The sequence below is a fragment of the Postia placenta genome (genome assembly GCF_002117355.1).
Source record: "Postia placenta MAD-698-R-SB12 unplaced genomic scaffold POSPLAscaffold_7, whole genome shotgun sequence".
NCBI classification, from domain to species: Eukaryota; Fungi; Basidiomycota; class Agaricomycetes; order Polyporales; family Adustoporiaceae; genus Rhodonia; species Rhodonia placenta.
Window position 1 is genome coordinate 713,802 of NW_020169838.1, and position 16,944 is coordinate 730,745.

The 16,944-nt window shown below is 53.4% G+C and overlaps 6 protein-coding genes across 6 annotated transcripts; 2 read left to right on the top strand and 4 right to left on the bottom strand.

The window, feature by feature from the left end:
• Positions 1-710: 710 nt before the first annotated feature.
• Positions 711-5,965, bottom strand: POSPLADRAFT_1142888 (hypothetical protein; the record flags this gene model as incomplete). The annotated part of the gene is made up of 11 exons (XM_024485486.1): positions 711-1,545; positions 1,598-1,989; positions 2,087-2,126; positions 2,327-2,403; positions 2,696-2,754; positions 2,905-2,997; positions 3,091-3,136; positions 3,812-3,826; positions 4,637-4,869; positions 5,010-5,712; positions 5,771-5,965. The coding sequence occupies 11 exons, from the start codon at positions 5,963-5,965 to the stop codon at positions 711-713; spliced, it is 2,688 nt and encodes an 895-aa protein (XP_024338904.1).
• A 595-nt stretch (positions 5,966-6,560) lies between these two features.
• POSPLADRAFT_1143113 (hypothetical protein) lies at positions 6,561-8,161 on the bottom strand (the record flags this gene model as incomplete). The annotated part of the gene is made up of 4 exons (XM_024485514.1): positions 6,561-6,623; positions 6,695-6,904; positions 7,157-7,874; positions 7,917-8,161. The coding sequence occupies 4 exons, from the start codon at positions 8,159-8,161 to the stop codon at positions 6,561-6,563; spliced, it is 1,236 nt and encodes a 411-aa protein (XP_024338905.1).
• Positions 8,162-10,598: 2,437 nt separating this feature from the next.
• Positions 10,599-11,346, bottom strand: POSPLADRAFT_1056701 (hypothetical protein; the record flags this gene model as incomplete). Its single annotated transcript, XM_024480821.1, has 4 exons — positions 10,599-10,713; positions 10,788-10,863; positions 10,921-11,194; positions 11,248-11,346. The coding sequence occupies 4 exons, from the start codon at positions 11,344-11,346 to the stop codon at positions 10,599-10,601; spliced, it is 564 nt and encodes a 187-aa protein (XP_024338906.1).
• A 493-nt stretch (positions 11,347-11,839) lies between these two features.
• Positions 11,840-12,977, bottom strand: POSPLADRAFT_1142896 (hypothetical protein; the record flags this gene model as incomplete). Its single annotated transcript, XM_024485487.1, has 2 exons — positions 11,840-12,653; positions 12,706-12,977. 2 exons carry the CDS (start codon positions 12,975-12,977, stop codon positions 11,840-11,842), a joined length of 1,086 nt encoding a protein of 361 aa, XP_024338907.1.
• A 1,571-nt stretch (positions 12,978-14,548) lies between these two features.
• POSPLADRAFT_1181321 (hypothetical protein) lies at positions 14,549-15,202 on the top strand. Its single transcript, XM_024488828.1, has 2 exons — positions 14,549-14,729; positions 14,794-15,202. The coding sequence occupies exons 1-2, from the start codon at positions 14,618-14,620 to the stop codon at positions 15,135-15,137; spliced, it is 456 nt and encodes a 151-aa protein (XP_024338908.1). The 5' UTR covers positions 14,549-14,617; the 3' UTR covers positions 15,138-15,202.
• A 476-nt stretch (positions 15,203-15,678) lies between these two features.
• On the top strand, positions 15,679-16,663 carry POSPLADRAFT_1143561 (hypothetical protein; the record flags this gene model as incomplete). Its single annotated transcript, XM_024485576.1, has 5 exons — positions 15,679-16,077; positions 16,131-16,297; positions 16,336-16,462; positions 16,525-16,598; positions 16,630-16,663. The coding sequence occupies 5 exons, from the start codon at positions 15,679-15,681 to the stop codon at positions 16,661-16,663; spliced, it is 801 nt and encodes a 266-aa protein (XP_024338909.1).
• Positions 16,664-16,944: the final 281 nt, after the last annotated feature.

The following is a 16,944-nucleotide window of genomic DNA, read 5'->3' on the forward strand; positions in this document are numbered from 1 at the left end:
ATGGCAGTCGGCGCGCCACGCCTGCATCGCAGCCAGGATTTGAGCAGCAAGCTGCTCATCCACATTCTGTCTTGTATATCAGCCTGATAGGCATCTCTAGATTACTCGCATCACATACCAAGCCCGCTAGAAGCTCTGTAGCTGCCGTCAGTCACGGCGTGTTGGACACGAGAGATGCGAGGTTGGTGAGTCTGGTAGCCACTGTGAAGACTGTTGATGAGTTGTGGCGGTGTGGGTAAGGCGGGTGCTTGTTAGAAATTGGCGAATGTACTCGGCGGTGTAGTGATCGAGTATGAGGAGTTCGTGGCTGAGATGCTGCCGCGGTCAACGGTCTTATACAGCGCGCGCGTAAGTCACGGCTGCGACTGTCCGTGGCTACGGATCCTTTGTGCCGTCTGCTTTGTATCAAATCTTGGACGTTATCATTATCCCCTTGTTCTACGTCTGTCTCAGTGGCGAAATACCATCTATGCTGGCCGTCTCCCCACTCGGTCGGCCAGACGCATCCGCGAGCAAGCATTCTGCATATCCTGCTAAGAGCAGGGAATGCTCGAGCGGCAGCTTCGCATTGTTGACCACGCCTTGATTTGTACATTGAAGTGGCATTGTTATAACAACCAGATTCGTGAACTGGAACGACCAGAATAGAAATGCATATGAAATGGTGGAAGCACCGAGATCTGGTAGACAGATGCATGAGCAATCCAGCGTCACTCCTTGCTCGCGTCCTCAAACCATCCCAACAGCTCCGCGCGCTCCACATCGCCAATACAAGGATTATTGGGGTTCTTCAGATGGCGCTCCAACGCGTCCTTCCGACTGAACACCAGCGGGCATCCACCGATCATCCGTCGATCTGAGCCCGCATTCATCGTCCCGAACACCATCTCGACCGGGATTCCACAGCACCTCCATTTGTCCTGCTTTCTGTGCGTCTCTTTGTGCCGCCTCATCGCGCCCTTCGTCAGCACCTTCCCGCACCCTTCGACCGTGCACTGGACCAATTTAGGAACACGTGTAGCCCGTGGTTCTGGTACGATCGTGCCGACACCGATTTGGACGTTGCGTCTGCGGACGCGAATGGGCGGGCGCCGTGCCTTGGATTTGCGCGTCTGCGAAGTCGATGGCGAGGACGTTGAGGTGAGAGTGGACGATGGCGGGCGAGAGGGATGGTAAGGGACACTGCGTTTCTTGCGAGATGTGGTGGCCGACGATAGATTCCTTGGGAGCAGAGAGCACGTAAATTTGTAGTCGCACGCGCCATTGTCGCTATTTGACGAAGAATAGGTAGCATATGGGGAAGGGGAAGGGGAGTACCCCGACAGAGTGGCGTCTGAGCACGTCGAGACATTCGGCAGCGTGTCGGGAGAGTTGGCAGCGTGCGCAAAATCGTCCAGCGCCGATGCAATCTCATAGCTCCTCGGGTGAGCTATGAGCGTTGGGTCAATGGGAGGGCTGAGCAGGCATTCTGCCGTATCGATCACGTGTTCCGACCCGTATTTCGACGCGAAGAGCATCGCATCGTACGCGTTACACAGTACAGCACTGATGAAGGCGGGTTAGTGAGGAATAGCAACATAGTAAGTGGAACACCAACGACTGGACATCTGGGTGCCATTGAGGTGTGTACACGTCCTCGGGGGGACGCATGACATCGAGGTACGAGTTTTCGGTTATCCATGGAGTGGGGAAACCACCGACCGGCTGCTCGGCCTGCGGAGGTGACGATGAATGTAGGCGCATGTCCTGCCCAAGTGAAAGCGTAATGTCAGATGCATCAAGAGGACCGTCGAGAGGATATGTAGCGAAGGAGGTAATGGGATTGTATAACATCTCGGCGAGGGGCGAGTGGCGTGTCGCGAATAAGACAAGAGCGAGGTGTTGGGGGCATCCCCGAGTGGTGCCCAGCCATGCCTTATATCCTGATGGTGCCCCGACATTGTGCGGCAGGGCAGTATGCTCGCCGCCTCTGGCCGCTGTTCTTGCGTCCTAATTGGGGAGCCTGGGATGGGAACGTTTCGGTATAAGAACATCGTGGCAGGTGAAGTGGTGGGGAATTTGCAAATTGGCACGTGGCGGCGCCTACCGCGCCGTGCTCCGTTCCGTCGTCCTTTAGCGCTGTCTTGCTACCAACATACAAAACTCATTATAAAACATTTTCTAGCTTTTTGTAGTCTGCGCTTGCGACGTCGAGTATCTGCTGCAAATATAAACGAATCTCTCTGTCGATCATGAGCCACGTTGGGTATGCACTGGCCCTGAGCCCTGGTTCAAACGACGCGATCGCCAAAGGTGCGGATCTCTCTCTGTAAAATACTTGACTCACCAACGTTTCCTAGCTTCCAGTGATGCGATATGTTCTCTCCATCCTCCAGGAATCTCTGCGCCTGAGACGTCGGGTACCTGCCCCAAGTATAATAGTGCCCTTCAGTCGTCCATGAAGGAGGCAGTGCGAGGCCGCAGTGACTAGGCGTCCGGAAGTAACGCGTTTAGACGTAGAGTGTATACCGTGGCGCCTTTTCCGAGGTGGAACACGGGATGCTGGATGAGACAGCACGATCGCCAGATTCAATGGTGTGGGTCTCTCCGCTATCATATCTGTGTGTGTATGTGTGTGTGTGGAGACTCGATGTCGATGTGGCCATCGTCTTCCGCCCACCGGCGCGTGCGTGGTTATCTTCTTCTTACTACGAACGGTCAACAAGCTAGATCGTTTGCTGCAGTTGAACGGAACTTGCCCTTCGCAGAGGTCACCTGTTCATGCTCGTCTCGTTCGCGGTCACGGAGCGGCTATAGGCCTCGCTTCTCCCTTGGCTTCATCTCACTTGTGCATTCTGCATTCTCATCGTCGACTGTTTCAGCCGTATTACGCTTTTGCATGTTAGTTCTCGTGACAGCACGTACATTCATGGTCTCTGAAATGTTGCTGTGGTATGGCACGGGCAGCGGCGGGCCATGTTTTCATTCTTGGGATCTTAGTGACCACGCAGGTGCGTGCTAGGAGGACAGGTGAAGATATCAATAGATCACTCACCCACATCTAAAGGATCGCCACTTCCTCGCGCAGGTGTTGATGTGGGGCATACTCACGTAATATCGGGAGGTAGTTAATATCAAGCTTGGGGTTGTAGAGGAGCTGTCGTTACCCAGTAGCTATTATTAGTATTGAGAGTGTTGACACAGTCTGTACTTGATGTTCTTCCGCTACGGGAAGACATGAACATCCACGTCGCTGCCCAATTTTCCTCCCCCACATAAGACATACGGCACCTTGAGTATATAACACGTTTCGCACCACCGTACCGCGATATCAATGTGGAGCAATCACCTTTCGCTCTCACCTTCAATAGCTATCAGTTGCGAGGCGTCTGATTTTATGACGCAATCTCGTGACCGTGCGCAAGCAGCCATCCACGTGGAGACGATTTCGAGACGAGTGCCCCCAATCGCAAGCTCGGCAATATTGCAGAATGCCAAATCGGCGGCTTTTGGCGAACCTGTTGTCAGAAACTCTTTTTTGAACCCTTTGCATTCACAGCGTCACTAGGCGATCTGTTTCAAAAGAAGTAATTGTCGACTTGGAGCATGGATTGAGTCGGGAGCAGCTGTGCGTCGCAGGTCTTTTTCGAGACATTGTCTAATCTCTTGTATGGTTGATTCACTCCACGTTTAGTGAAATAACGCTGCATTCCTACTGCGATGCACCAATGACCCTCTCACAACATATCGCGTCCGCTGTTATCGCTGGAGCGGGGATCTATCCGATGCTTGTAGTTTCAACCGTCCGAGGTATGTTCAAAGTCCCACATACCATATGGCCACCGTTCTATGGGTTGCGATATATGAGCCCGGGAATGTGTATCGGCACTCATGGAATTGCGGAGCTCGAGCGTGGTTGTGTGCCACGTATGGACTTGGCGGACCACCGTACACCCCGAATGCAGCGCATGGCGAGACGCTTCTATCACAGAGCTGACTGGGATAGGCCTATACCACGCCTTATATCCAGATGTGCCGCGCCCATCAATGGTTTGGACTGGTGTGCGGTGTAGTAAATGATTGACATTATTCTTAAACTCGCAGTTGTGCGCTGCGATGCGATTGTGTGTCTCTTCCAGTCTCATGCGCCATCCTATACCCATATGTTGATGCCATATGTTGATGCCTGCACGTTCACATGGCCTCATGGAAGAGCCCATACCGTTGTTTTGTCTGATTTTATCTTTGGCAGGTGTTCCATTTGTAGAGCGCCTCTGAGCGCCATCCAAACGGCATGATGGCCACAGGTTGTGGATGGCGATGGCTTACTCCGCAAGTCGCAGCCCACGGGGATACCTCACACCCTGACCGGGCGATAACAAAATACACCAAAGTACGGACAGCGAGGGTTTCGCCTTACGCGACCTCAGGCTGACACATACATCAGACAATACGATTGAACAGGCGTCCGTGATGTTCAATCACAGAATCTAGGACATGAGAGGACAGACGAAGGTACGTGCTATCTAAGTGGATACAGCACACTCACAGCGATGGTGTCGTACAAGGCTGAGCTCAATAGATAGCAACAGGAACCCGATAGCGGGAATACGAAGCAAGGAAGCAACGGGGAGGATAGAAATCGGTGAGTACGAACATTTTCGAACCGCATTTCCATTGTGTTCTCGTGCAAGTGTCCATTCACTTGTTTCCGCTCTTGCTCGCCTTTGCACGACCGTCCTACGCGCAATTCGGCTTGTCGTCCATATGCCGCTTTACCGCGTCGCGCCTCGTATATTTGCTCCCGCAGCGATGGCAAGGGTACATGACGCCGTTCCATCCAAGGCATTGCTTGCTTGTATCTATGTGTCGCAGGCAATCGTGGTAGCGCTGAAATATTCTGCCAGGACAGTGTGGGCAAGCATAGCGCCCGTCTGTGGTCTTCAGTGGCACAACACTGGGGGCAGGCTTGGGATCCGCCATTGCTGTCGCCTTTCCCTTGCTTGCGGTGGTGGTTATAGAGCGCGTACGTTTTGGCGGGCGGATAAAGTGGTTGGGGACGACGGGCACCATGTGGGGTGCGGGCTCGATCCTCTTGCGCTTGCGAGTACTGCGCCGCAGGGAATGTTCCGAATTCACCCCTGTCGCTTCAGCTCGATGCTCCGTTAATTGTGGGGCCTTGTGCAGTGCTGTTGCGCCAGGGTGAGAGTTAGGCAATGACCTGTCTGAGAGAGGGGTAGCCAAAGGCAGTCCAGCTAAAGACGGGGTGCTGTCGATGGCCTCCTGGTCGTTACAGCTGGGCTCGCCGTCGTCTGCAGCTTTTGCAGCATCCAGGTTATTTTGATGCACCTCGTCTTCGACTGAGGTATCGTGGATGTGATTGTCGTATTTAGTTGTGGTTTGTTCCTGATCTACCTCGTGTAAATCAGGAGCAACGACGCTAGACACGAGTTGTGTATCTGCGCCGGGTGACGAAGTGTTGGTCCTAGTGTGACCACTGCGTGCATCCTTGAAGTGAATGTCATCGTTGGCCTCCTGATCGGATGGCGTTGTAACTGGCCCAGGGAGGCCCGAACCGATCTGGCCTGCTGAGGCGACGTCACTCATGGGCCCATGTGCACTTGGCTCCGACAAGATATCGAAAGCAGATGGGGACCTTGCAAATAGGTGGCCGTTGCTGAGAAACACATCCGTGGGGTCTGACCACGCGGAGAAGGCGGCAGCGGCGGCAGGCTACATAGGTCGACTGTGAGTAATACGCAACTTACCAATGGGAGACAGACATCCGCACCTTGGGTGACTCATCGGTGTCACTCAGCAACTCCAGGGGTTCATTCTGGCATCTCAATGCCCTCCAGATTGGCAACGGCTGCAGCGCTGCTTGACTTCCCAAGGAGTCCACGCGGAGGTCTGAATATAAGCCAGGCTCAGATGGGAGCTGAGATACATCGATAAAATCAGAGAGGTCGAGAGCACAAGTCGTCATGTTGGTACAGCAGAGTGGAATGAGGGGAGAGGGGAGAGCAGAGGTTGAGTGGAGGCATCGCCCTTCTCATTATAAATAGCTGTTGGCGCGGAGATTGGCACCGGAACGTTGAAAGTGAGCTTCTCATGACGAATGCGTGCTTCGAACGCTGATGAGAGACAGCGAGCAGGATGAATTTGGCAATTTGCCAAGCCTTCGTCCTCATTGTTCTGACTATGCAAAGTACAAGGTACTCCCGTTTTCGGCGTTGCGCTCTCACTGACGCAGGTCATTTCGATTTTCAGGACGTATACATTCAATCTGGCACGGTCTGAACGGGCCAAATAGTGACCCAGGACTGCTAAGGAGAACATATATCCTTGAAGGCATCGCACCGAATCGCTTTAAGGAAGAATAAGATGCGCCGCGCCAAGACAATGGTACGCAGAGATGCAAGTTGACAGGATGAGTGTCGCGGATTGGTGTCGGATGATGGCGGAGGGGAAGGAGTACCTATCTCTCCTGTTACTTGCGCTATTTAATACTGCAGCCCTTTGCCTCTTCCTGCATCAACAAAATGGTTCACGATGCATTGTCATACCCTGAAATCACGATTTCAAACAATGACCGAATCTCCACTGAGACTAAATATAGCACCCCTCTTGGGAGACTCCGGCGACTGAGAATGACGAGTGGATGATGGGTTTGGCCAGACTAATTATCTGCCAATAGCCCCACATGAAAGCATACCATGTTCTGCCATAGAATAATCGTGGGCAAGTCCGGAATGGCTGCATCGCTGACTAACTTTGAATGAGAAACTGTTATCTGGATGTCATGGATTGCGACGGCAGAAAACGTGATAGACGCCGATAGGGTACAGTCGAAGGGGTCGTTACCGAGAACGAGTTCGTGGCAACCAACGAGGTACGTTGGAGGGATGAATGAAACATTACTTCTCTAGAAATGATAATAATCTCATGCAAACAGACCAGGGAATTTGCGATTTATATATAAAACAGAGAAGAAACAGAACATGAGTAACATCGAGAGCTGCGATCAGAAGGGGACATCATCTTACTACTGGCTCGCATCCTCGAGCCATCCTAGCGCATCCGCCACATCCACATCACCCACGCACCCCTTAGACTCGCTATTCAGGTGACGCACTAGTGCGTCTTTCCGACTGCAGTGCGTCCCGCACCCACCCACCATCCATCGACCCTTGTGCTCATACGGCTCTGCACTCGCCGGAATGCCGTACTCTGACGCCAGCTCGACCGGCACTCCACAGCATGACCACTTTCCTGGCAGCCCATGTGTCTCTACGTGCCGCTTCATCGAGCTCTTCAAGAGCACCAGATCGCAAGACTTGCATTTCACCATGCCAGGTTCATCCATGTCCTCGGGCTCGGGGACCTTGCCGTCGACCTGCACATTGCGTCTGCGGGTATGGCGTGGGGAGCGACGGGCATTTGAGCCACCTGCACGAGGGGATGGTGATGAAGAGTCGCTCGCTGATACCGAGCATGACGACCTTGCACGATTGCGGCGGTAGGGGTGATGGCGGTGTTCACGAGACTGCACGGAAGAGCGGGTGGGCAGCGACAGGGAACGCGACGATCCGACCTCATTGGCGCCATGGACGCTACATGGTGAGGGCGTGGTCGCATTTGGTGAGTAGGAAGGAGCGTATGGCAACGGAACAGACACCAGAGACGATGATGAAGGCGAGATCAACACAGGAGTGTCCCTGGAATGAGTGGGATCGCCCAGCGCTGAAGCAATCTCGTAGGTGCTCGGATGAGCGAGCAGGATGGGGTCGATCTCCGAGACAGATGTAGCGCATTCGATTCTAGTCGTATTGTCGGCGTCGTATCCTAGCATCAGGAGCATCCCATTATGAGGTGCAGTGCTAACGAAGTCAAGGCTGTGTTAGTGAGAAATGTCAGTACAAAAGTAAGAAACTCACGAGTAAATGTGTGAATACGAGACGGAGTCGTGGGCCTCGCGAGTACCGAGTGGGCTCTCCGCATAGAAGTACGATGGCGCTTCTGATGGCTCTGCCGACCATAGAGCAGAAACAGACTGCCCAGCCTGGGTGTGTACGCAAGAGTCTAAACATAGAGACTGTTCGAAGGTCGAGGCAAGCCCCCATACATTGAGGGGATCGTCGAGAGGATACGTAGGGAAGGAAGTAATAGGATTGTATGACATCTCGGCGAGGGGTGAGTGGCGTGTCGTGAATTGGACAAGAGCGAGGTGCTGGGGGCATCTCCGAGTGGTGCCCAGCCATGCCTTATATCCTGATGGTGCCCCGACATTGTGCGGCAGGGCAGTATGTTCGCTGCTGTTCTAGTGTCTTAATTGGGGAGCCTGGGATGGGAACGTTTCGGTATAAGAACATCGTGGCAGGTGAAGTGGTGGACAATTTGAAAATGGGCACGTGGCAGCGCCTACCGTGCCGTGGTCTCCGAGTACTTATTCGTACTGTGTTTTGGCGATTACCATTGAGACGATAGACTTATGAAATTGTTGGGCAATAAACAGACCTATGATACAGCGATCACTCGCTACCATGGGGCGATGGTGGTCTGGGGGGAATCTGCAGTACTGCAGGCATGTAAGAACAATGTTTTACACAATATGCTGAATATTTAGCAGACGAAGAGGAACCCAGTTACTGAGACGATATCGTGCTTCATGTAGCCAGCAGTTGAGCCGTCGTTGATGATAAAGGTGACGTTTTGAGCTCTCCTTTGAGCTTCATCTTCAACGGCTGTCAACACATGCTATTACGCCTATGTCATGGTCAGGCTCGAAAAGCCATGTATCAGTTCCTAGAGGTCAGGAACCTGCCATATACACTCAGGCGGATAGCGCACAGTAGAGCCGTAACGCAGCAGGAGTACGTGAGTGTTGCGCGGATATTTGTTATACTGGGCAGGCTGTCGATGTATTCCAGCACGGCATTTCAGGAGTCATAAGTCCTATAATGTGGCACTTGAATTGTGAACAAAGAGCATAATTGAGGTTCACGTCGCAAGGATGCGCACGTAGAAAGCCGCGTCACAGCATGTGGCTGCTGCAGAACCAGACAACAAACCGGCAGTGCACAAAGGTATGCGATGACACCTCGCTGGTCCCGTCGAAGTGCACTCGCGTAGCAACGAGATCGGCATCTCATGGCGTAGTCTCTAAGGCTGCGCCGCAGATACAGCGAGCTGACGCTAATGGCCTTCGCCTCAGCCATCACGGCAGCGGGGCCTAGCAGAGCCTCAAGCGAGAGACGATCCAGCAATAAAGATGGGAACACTAGTTCATAGTAAGATGTCAAAGGAGAGGTACACGCGTGGTCCAGATGTTTCGCGGAACCTTTCCTGTTGGCCGTAGATACACGAAGCAGCGGTACATATCATGTCTGGCTCAAGCACTAGCGACAGCGATGATGATGTATCACGTACCTGGGTGTGATGCCATCTCACACTGCAGATCCCAGCATCGCTGTCTACTCTTTCCAGATGTCATAAAGTGACGAACCGACTGACAGAGCGTATACTAGTTGCTTGGATTGACGAAACCGTTCAACAGAAGATAAACGGCTTTCCGTCAACGATCACGATGAGGGCGGCGATTGATGCACCGGCGCGGTGAAGTCTGGACAGGTCAGCTGAGATCTGCGTCTTCGTCATGGACGAACCACTCGAAAGCTAGCGTTCTATTTGTGCAGAAAGAAGAGGGCGAAGTCCTGACTGAAGCTGGCTGTGCTCTAAGAGGCCATCCGGAGACAGCCGGGTGGATCTGACGTGATCGAGATGCATCTGGCGCGTCAGCATGTGTACGTAGCCCGCTCGAACATACGTACTCCTCAACAGTGCACACTCACACTTGATCTGGCAGCATAGGCATTACAAGGAATATCAGAAGCACTCATAGACATGACTGTTCAGGCGTCGTGCCTGGCGAGAGGCTGAAGTGACGGTTTGAAGCTAATATATAAGACGTGGTGTTATTTGACTTACGACCTCTTCGACCTTCGACTCCGAAGAGGAGCGTTTAGTTTTGATAGGAACCCCATGTGGTCCTGGATGCTGCATTCTGGTCGCGACAGCAACAAACGCACAACTATATTCACATTTCCATACAGGATGATTTGGGGGCAAGGTCCTCCTCGCGATATCGGACCCAGTTAAACGGTAACAACCATCTGGCTGTGTGTCGAAGATGAGAGTGACACAGAACTGGCCGAGGACTACAAATAATAGCGAGGCGCGTTATTTTACTCCTTTTTCCTCCCCCGTTGTGGTCGTCTTGGGCCGAAAGGCGTCTTTTGTCTCCATATTGATGCACAGTCACTGTGTATACAGTCGTATGCACCCCCGAGACACATTTCTCTCTCAAAGCTCCTGTGTTTGTACATCGAGCACGATGCGTAGCCCTGCAGGATGGCGTAAGAAGGAGGGTTAGATGGGGAACACCAAGTGACGATGAGAACGTACGAGATGGGTAGAAGGCGGGCACGGTTCCCTAAGGAGATGAGAGGCGACTAGGTCGAGGCTGCTGGTCATGGGCCGCAGTGCTGCACCTCAGGCCTTGTCGGGCTGCTTGTTAGCTAAGCGATATTATTGCAGCTGTGTTGGCGCGTTGAGCCGCGTCACGTCCGTTTCTTCTTCGCTGCCCCTCGCTTTATGGGATGCTCCTCGTTCTCATCTCGCTTTCTCTTTGTCTTCTCCGTGGAGATAGGCTTCCCCTCGGATGGCGTGGCTTGTCTGATAGATTGATATTAATCAGCGATGGGGCTCTTCTAGCGGAATCCGTAACAAGGGAGGTCACACCGACTCACCCTTCGGCACCTACGAACCCATTTGATGGCTGTAGCACGGACTGCTCCGTCTCAGCCTTGCTAACGGGCTTCGAGCCTGGTTATATGAAGCAATCAGTCGACTGCATGCCGCTATACTGGACCACGCTCGCACCGTCTTCTTTCCCCGTCTCATGTGACTGGACAGAGGAAAGGCTCTCCTTCTCGAGCAGCCGCTTGCTCCGCCGGGCGCCCTCTGGTCTAGCCGTTATCTTGCGGCGAGCTGGTCGGGTTGGCATCTTCACAGCAGTCGCAGATATATTCACAGATGAGGCAGGCCCTGGTGTTACCAGCGTTGAGCTGCCTACTATTGTGCCACTCGATGGCAGTGGCCACGCCAAGCGGCGTATCGCGAAGAAGATTTGAGCAGCAAGCTGCTCGTTCGCACTCTGTTCCCGGGAGTAAGTCTCTAGGCATTGCGAGTGTTACTCGCATCACGTACCAGGCTCACAGTGAGGTCCGTGTCCGCCGCCCGTGACGATTCTGGTAGGTATGGCATGCTGGACGCCACAGTTGCGAAGACGGTGAGTGTGGTGGCCATTATGGAAACCTGTCGATGAGCTGTGGCGGTGTGGGTAAGGTGGATGTTTGGTGGGGGTCAAAGGATGTGCTATGCAGTGTGAAGGCCGAGTATGAGGAGCTCGTGGCTGGGATGCCGCCGCGATCAGCGGTCTTATACTGTGCGCACGCAGGTCACGGGGTTGTGACTCCTCGTGGCTACAAGTCCTTTGTGCCATTTGCGTTGTGTCCTATCTTGGACATTATCATTATTCCCTTGTTCCACGCTTGTATCAGTGGTAAATGCCATCTGTGCTGGCCGTCTTCCCACTCGATCGGCTAGACATTTTCGCGAGGAAGCATTCTGCATATCCTGCTATGAGGGAATGCTCTAAGGCGCAGCTTCACATTTTACATTATAATGCTGTTGCTATAAACGTATCGTCTGTATACTGCAGAATGAAGCAAGCGCTAGACCCGAATAGAAATACACAGGAAATGGCAAAAGCACTGATATACGGTAGAGCAATCCAACGTCACTCCTCGCTCGCGTCCTCAAACCATCCTAACAGCTCCTCGCGCCCAACATCACCAATGCAGGGATTGTTGGGGTTCCTCAGATGTCGCTCCAACGCGTCCTTCCGACTGAACACCTGCTTACAACCACCGGCCATCCGTCGATCTGAGCTGAACCCGAACACCATCTCGACAGGCATTCCACAGCACTTCCATTTCTCTTGCTCCCTATGGGTCTCCTTGTGCCGCCCCATTGCGCCTTTCGTCAGCACCTTCCCGCATCCTTCCACCATGCATTGGACCAATCTAAGAAGACGCGTAGCCCGTGGCTCTGGTACGGGCGCGCCGACTCCGATTTGGACGTTGCGTCTGCGGACGCGAATGGGCGAGCGCCGTGCCTTGGATGTGCGCGTCTGAGAAGTCGATGACGGGGACGCGGAGACGAGACTGGACGACGACGGGCGAGAGGGATGGGAATGGACGCTGCCGTGCTTACGCGATGTGGTGGCCGACGATCGATTCCTTGGGAACAGAGAGAACGAAGCCTTGCTGTAGCACTCGCCATTGTCGCTGCTTGACGAGGAATCGGTCGCATATGGGGAAGGGGAAGGGGTGTACACAGACAGAGTGGCGTCTGAGCACGTCGAGGCGTTCGACAGCGTGTCGGGAGAGTTGGCGGTGTGCGCGAAATCGTCCAGCGCCGATGCTATTTCGTACGTTCTCGGATGGGCTATGAATATTGGGTCGATGGGAGGGCTGAGCAGGTATTGTGCTGCATCGATCACGTGTTCCGACGCGAAGGGCATCGCATCGTACGCGTTACACAGTACACCACTGATAAAGGCGGGTTAGTGAGGAATATCAACATAGTAAGTGGAACACCAACGACTGGACGTTGGGATGCCACTGAGGCACGCCCTCGAGGGGACGCATGACATCGAGATACGAGTTCTCGGTTATCCATGGAGTGGGGAAACCACCGGCCGGCTGCTCGTCATGCAGAGGTGACAGCATAGTTCCAGATGTATTAAGAGGCTTGTCGAGAGTATATGAAATGAAAGAGTCGGCCTGAAGGTATGCCATCTCGAGGGGCGAGTGGCGTGTCGCGAATAAGACAAGAGCGAGGGGCTGGGGCATCTCCGAGTGGTGCCCAGCCATGCCTTATATCCTGATGGTGCCCCGACATTGTGCGGCAGGGCAGTATGCTCGCCGCCTCTGGCTGCTGTTCTTGCGTCCTAATTGGGGAGCCTGGGATGGGAACGTTTCGGTATAAGAACATCGTGGCAGGTGAAGTGGTGGGGAATTTGCAAATGGGCACGTGGCGGCGCCTACCGCGCCGTGCTCCGTTCCGTAGGTTTTGGGCGCTCGTTTGTTCTCAGAGAGAACTCATCAACATATCGTAGCTTGTAGTGATGTGTTCTGTTATCTATGAATTCTGGATATCTCTGCGCCTGCGACGTCCAGCATATTCCTCAAGCCGAAGTATGACAGTGTCTCTATCGTTCATCACGGACGCTGGAGAGAGTGCGACGCTGCAGTGATCAGGCGTCGGGAAGTAACGCGTTTTAGACGTTGAGTATGTATCGGTCCTGACAAGGCCGATATCTCTGTCAAACTCGAGGTCAAACATGAAGTGCTGGACGAGACGACGCGATCGCCAGATCTCGTCGGTGTGGGTCTCTCCGCTATCATCTCTGTGTGTGCGGAGACTTGATGTCAAGGTGGCCGTCGTCTTCTACAATCGCCGGCGCGTGGATGATTATCTTCTTTTTATGACGAGCGGACAAGCTTGATCGTTTGCTGCAGTGAACGGATCTTGCCCCTGTCAGAGGACCTCCATTCATGGTCGTCCCGTCCCGTTCATGCTTACGGAGTGGCTATACGCGTCGTGTTTTGCCTGGCTTGGTTTCACTTGTGCATTCTGTTCTTTCGTCGTCGACTATTTCAGCCTTACCACGATTTTGCAAGTTAGTTCTTGTGAAAGCACGTACATTCGGGAGACGTCGTAGTCAGCGGTGGTGGGTCATGATGGTCCTTCCATCCCCAGAACTCCAGTTACCACGCAAATGCGTACTAAGGAGGACAATTTTGAAGTGAATATATCACGAGGTCACTAACCCACGTCTAACGGATCATCACTCTGAAGGTCTGCCGAGTCGTTGACTGTAAGGGCACATTTCAGAACGACAAATGATCTCGCTGCTTTCATCCCCGTCCAGTGTTCTGTTCATGCTAACTGCGGTCAATGAATGCAGACGAGACCACTGCGAGGAGCACGCCTCTGCGGAGCGATATCACGTACAGTAGAATCCGACCTACCCTTTGTCAGCGCCCTACCGGTTGGCATGTCACGTCCGCGACAGGGACATCGGTTAGCCTATAGCGTGCCAATTCTTCATTCAGCATGTCCTCACACACATACTACTCATTTTCAGCGCCGCCTTCGTACGCAACTCATACAGCTGTGGCAAACGCACTCCCCTGCAAGAAGTGTGGAATTTGCGTTGCAAGGCGGAATTCAAAACCAGACAACTCTCAGTCAACGATCTTCGCAGACTTCTGAGCTCTCCTCGTATAATTCTAGAACATGTCGAGGTGGACACGAGTGACGAGTGGCAGTCTACGTAATGTTGCGCGTCATGTGGGGATTTGAATATCAGCTTTACGTCAGCGCCAATCTGCTTCCGTCAAGTCCCGGAATGGCAAGTCCGGGTTCGAAATAGCCTGCCGCGGACATTGATCGGCGGACACTTGGGCTAAGAGCCTCGCTAGCAGAACGCGTTTTGTAACAATTCGTCATGTCGACACCTTTGAAAGGATCGTGCTTCTGCAAATCGGTGACCTATGCGGTATCCGGTGCGCCAGTACTCAGCGCGTTCTGCCATTGCACACAATGTCAGCGTCTGGCCGGTGAGCATGCTCCGTTCCCGGTGAACGCCATGGACGTTTGAGCAACTGATACATATACGTTCAGCGTCCCCTTTCGTACATACCATCCACTTCGAGGGCTCCGCAGTCGTTTGGACGCATAGCGAGCCGCACGACAATCGCCTTGACACCTTCGTCGTTCCGACGAAGCCGTGGAAGACACGGTACCGCTGCAAGAACTGTGGCGTCTGTGTTGCCAGTCGGAACTCGAAGACGGGGAGCTGCAGCGTATGGGGCGCCGCGTTGGAGCGCGACGAAAATGGCAAAATCAAGGCGTGGGATGTGGTGAAGCCGACAGCGCATATATTCTACGGTACACGAATGCTTGAGGTAAACGATGGACTGGGGAAGTGGGAGGGCTATGAAGGAAAGTCAACTAAGGTTACTTGATATCGTAACATGACATGTACAGGAATCGCTCGCTCAGCTGACAAAGTACTAGCTAATGGCCATTGAAAGCTTCCATTCACGAAATCGGAGAAGAGTCTTCCTACCACCGCAAGTTCCTTTTGGTATGCCCATCAAATCTCACTTATTGACGCCTTCGCGGAATTCCGATCCTTCTGTAAACGCTCTGTAAACGTAGATTCTTCAACAAGAATACGTCGAGTTGGACATGCGAGGCTATCCTTCCGAGTGACCCAGAAGTGCGGAGCTGTGCACCGCCGGAGTATCGAGAACGCATCAGTGTCATGATCTGTCAGATCGCCGCCGTCTTGACATCGCCCCTCCCTGTGGGGAAATCTGGGTTCCATCTTTGGCCGAGTCAGGCACGACGGACGGATGCTTCTCGGTTTCTATCGAAGGCCTGGCTTCGAAATGAGTGACTGGAGGTACATAAGATGTCAGTTCGCACCTTGTTTCTCCCTATCCTCCTTTCATTCGCCCCCTCCTCCTCTCATTCTCCCCCTCCAGCAATATAGGCTGAACAATGCGTTTTCAATTCGCACGGCTTGCCGCACTCGCAACATATACTATCGCTCTCTTTCATACCCCTGCCGCATCCGCGCACCCCCGCCGCAACGCTCTCACTGCCAAATCTCATGCTGCGATCTCTCACCATATCGACGTTCCGCCGCCGACTCCAGGACACTTTGCGCTTCACCAGCGCCACGCGCCACGCGCATTGCTTGATGTATGCGCATACATCGACCTCGATGTCCTCGAGGACCTCGGAATTGACCTCGGCATCCCGCTAGGCGCAATCCTCGACCTCGATGTCTGTCTGTGTCTTTCGCTCTTCCCGCTTGTGTTAGAAACCGACGTTCAGCTTGCCGCTCTCATTCCTCTGCTGGGCATCAACAAGCTGACGGAAATCCTGACACTTGCCGTGAGTGCCCATTCTCCCGAGCGCATATATGCACATACCTAATGTTCTACCAGATCAATGAAGCCCCTGGATCGCAACATTGCACTTGTCCCGATAATTCCGAGCCTCATTGCACGAAGGATGACCCGTGCGGATGGCATTGCAAGCCACCCTACGTGAAGAAGGACGGCCAATGCGTCTGCCCGGCTCCCTACACGGAGTGCAATGGCAAATGCGGATCGTGGCCTCATGTGAGTACCGTCCTCATGAACGCAGGAGTGCTCACCGTTTTCCTCTTCGGTGTTGGGGATGTGGATCGTCCGTGCCACGTGCACTCGCTGCTGACCCGCATACCGCTGTCGCATCACTAGCAGATGCTCAACTTACCTGCAAGTCGTACGAGACGGTGAGCACTACATCCGCGCCTTCATATCACCAGTTGCATACAAGACTCAATGTGTTGCGTAGGTATGTGGTGTGTACGGCGGGTCTTCTCGAAGCTTCGAATGCCTCGACGTTGACACTGCACTCGAGAGTTGTATGTCTGTTCTGCTTATCACCTTACAACACAAGAACGCTGACGTACTTTCAGGTGGCGGCTGCATGATCCAGAACCCGTTCATTGGGAGCACCAATGGCTCGTCCTACGGAATCGATTGCACGACTATAGTTGGCGCTAACGACGTTGCGTGCGTTGGTGGAAAGTGCACCGTGACTAGCTGCGCAGACGGCTATCGTGTCAGCAATAATCGCGACGGATGTGAAGCTGTTGAGGTCGCCACAGATAACTCAGATGATGTCGATGATATAGGATCGTTTCCTGCGCGGATGCTCAAGAAGAGAGCTCCCGACTCTGAAGAACTAGACGATCTGATCTTGGACCTCCTT

Coding starts and splice junctions, on each gene's coding strand:
- POSPLADRAFT_1181321 (XM_024488828.1), top strand. CDS start 14,618: ATGTCGACACCTTTGAAAGGATCGTGCTTCTGCAAATCGGTGACCTAT. Junction 14,730..14,793: donor ACAATGTCAGCGTCTGGCCG/GTGAGCATGCTC, acceptor ATATACGTTCAG/CGTCCCCTTTCGTACATACC.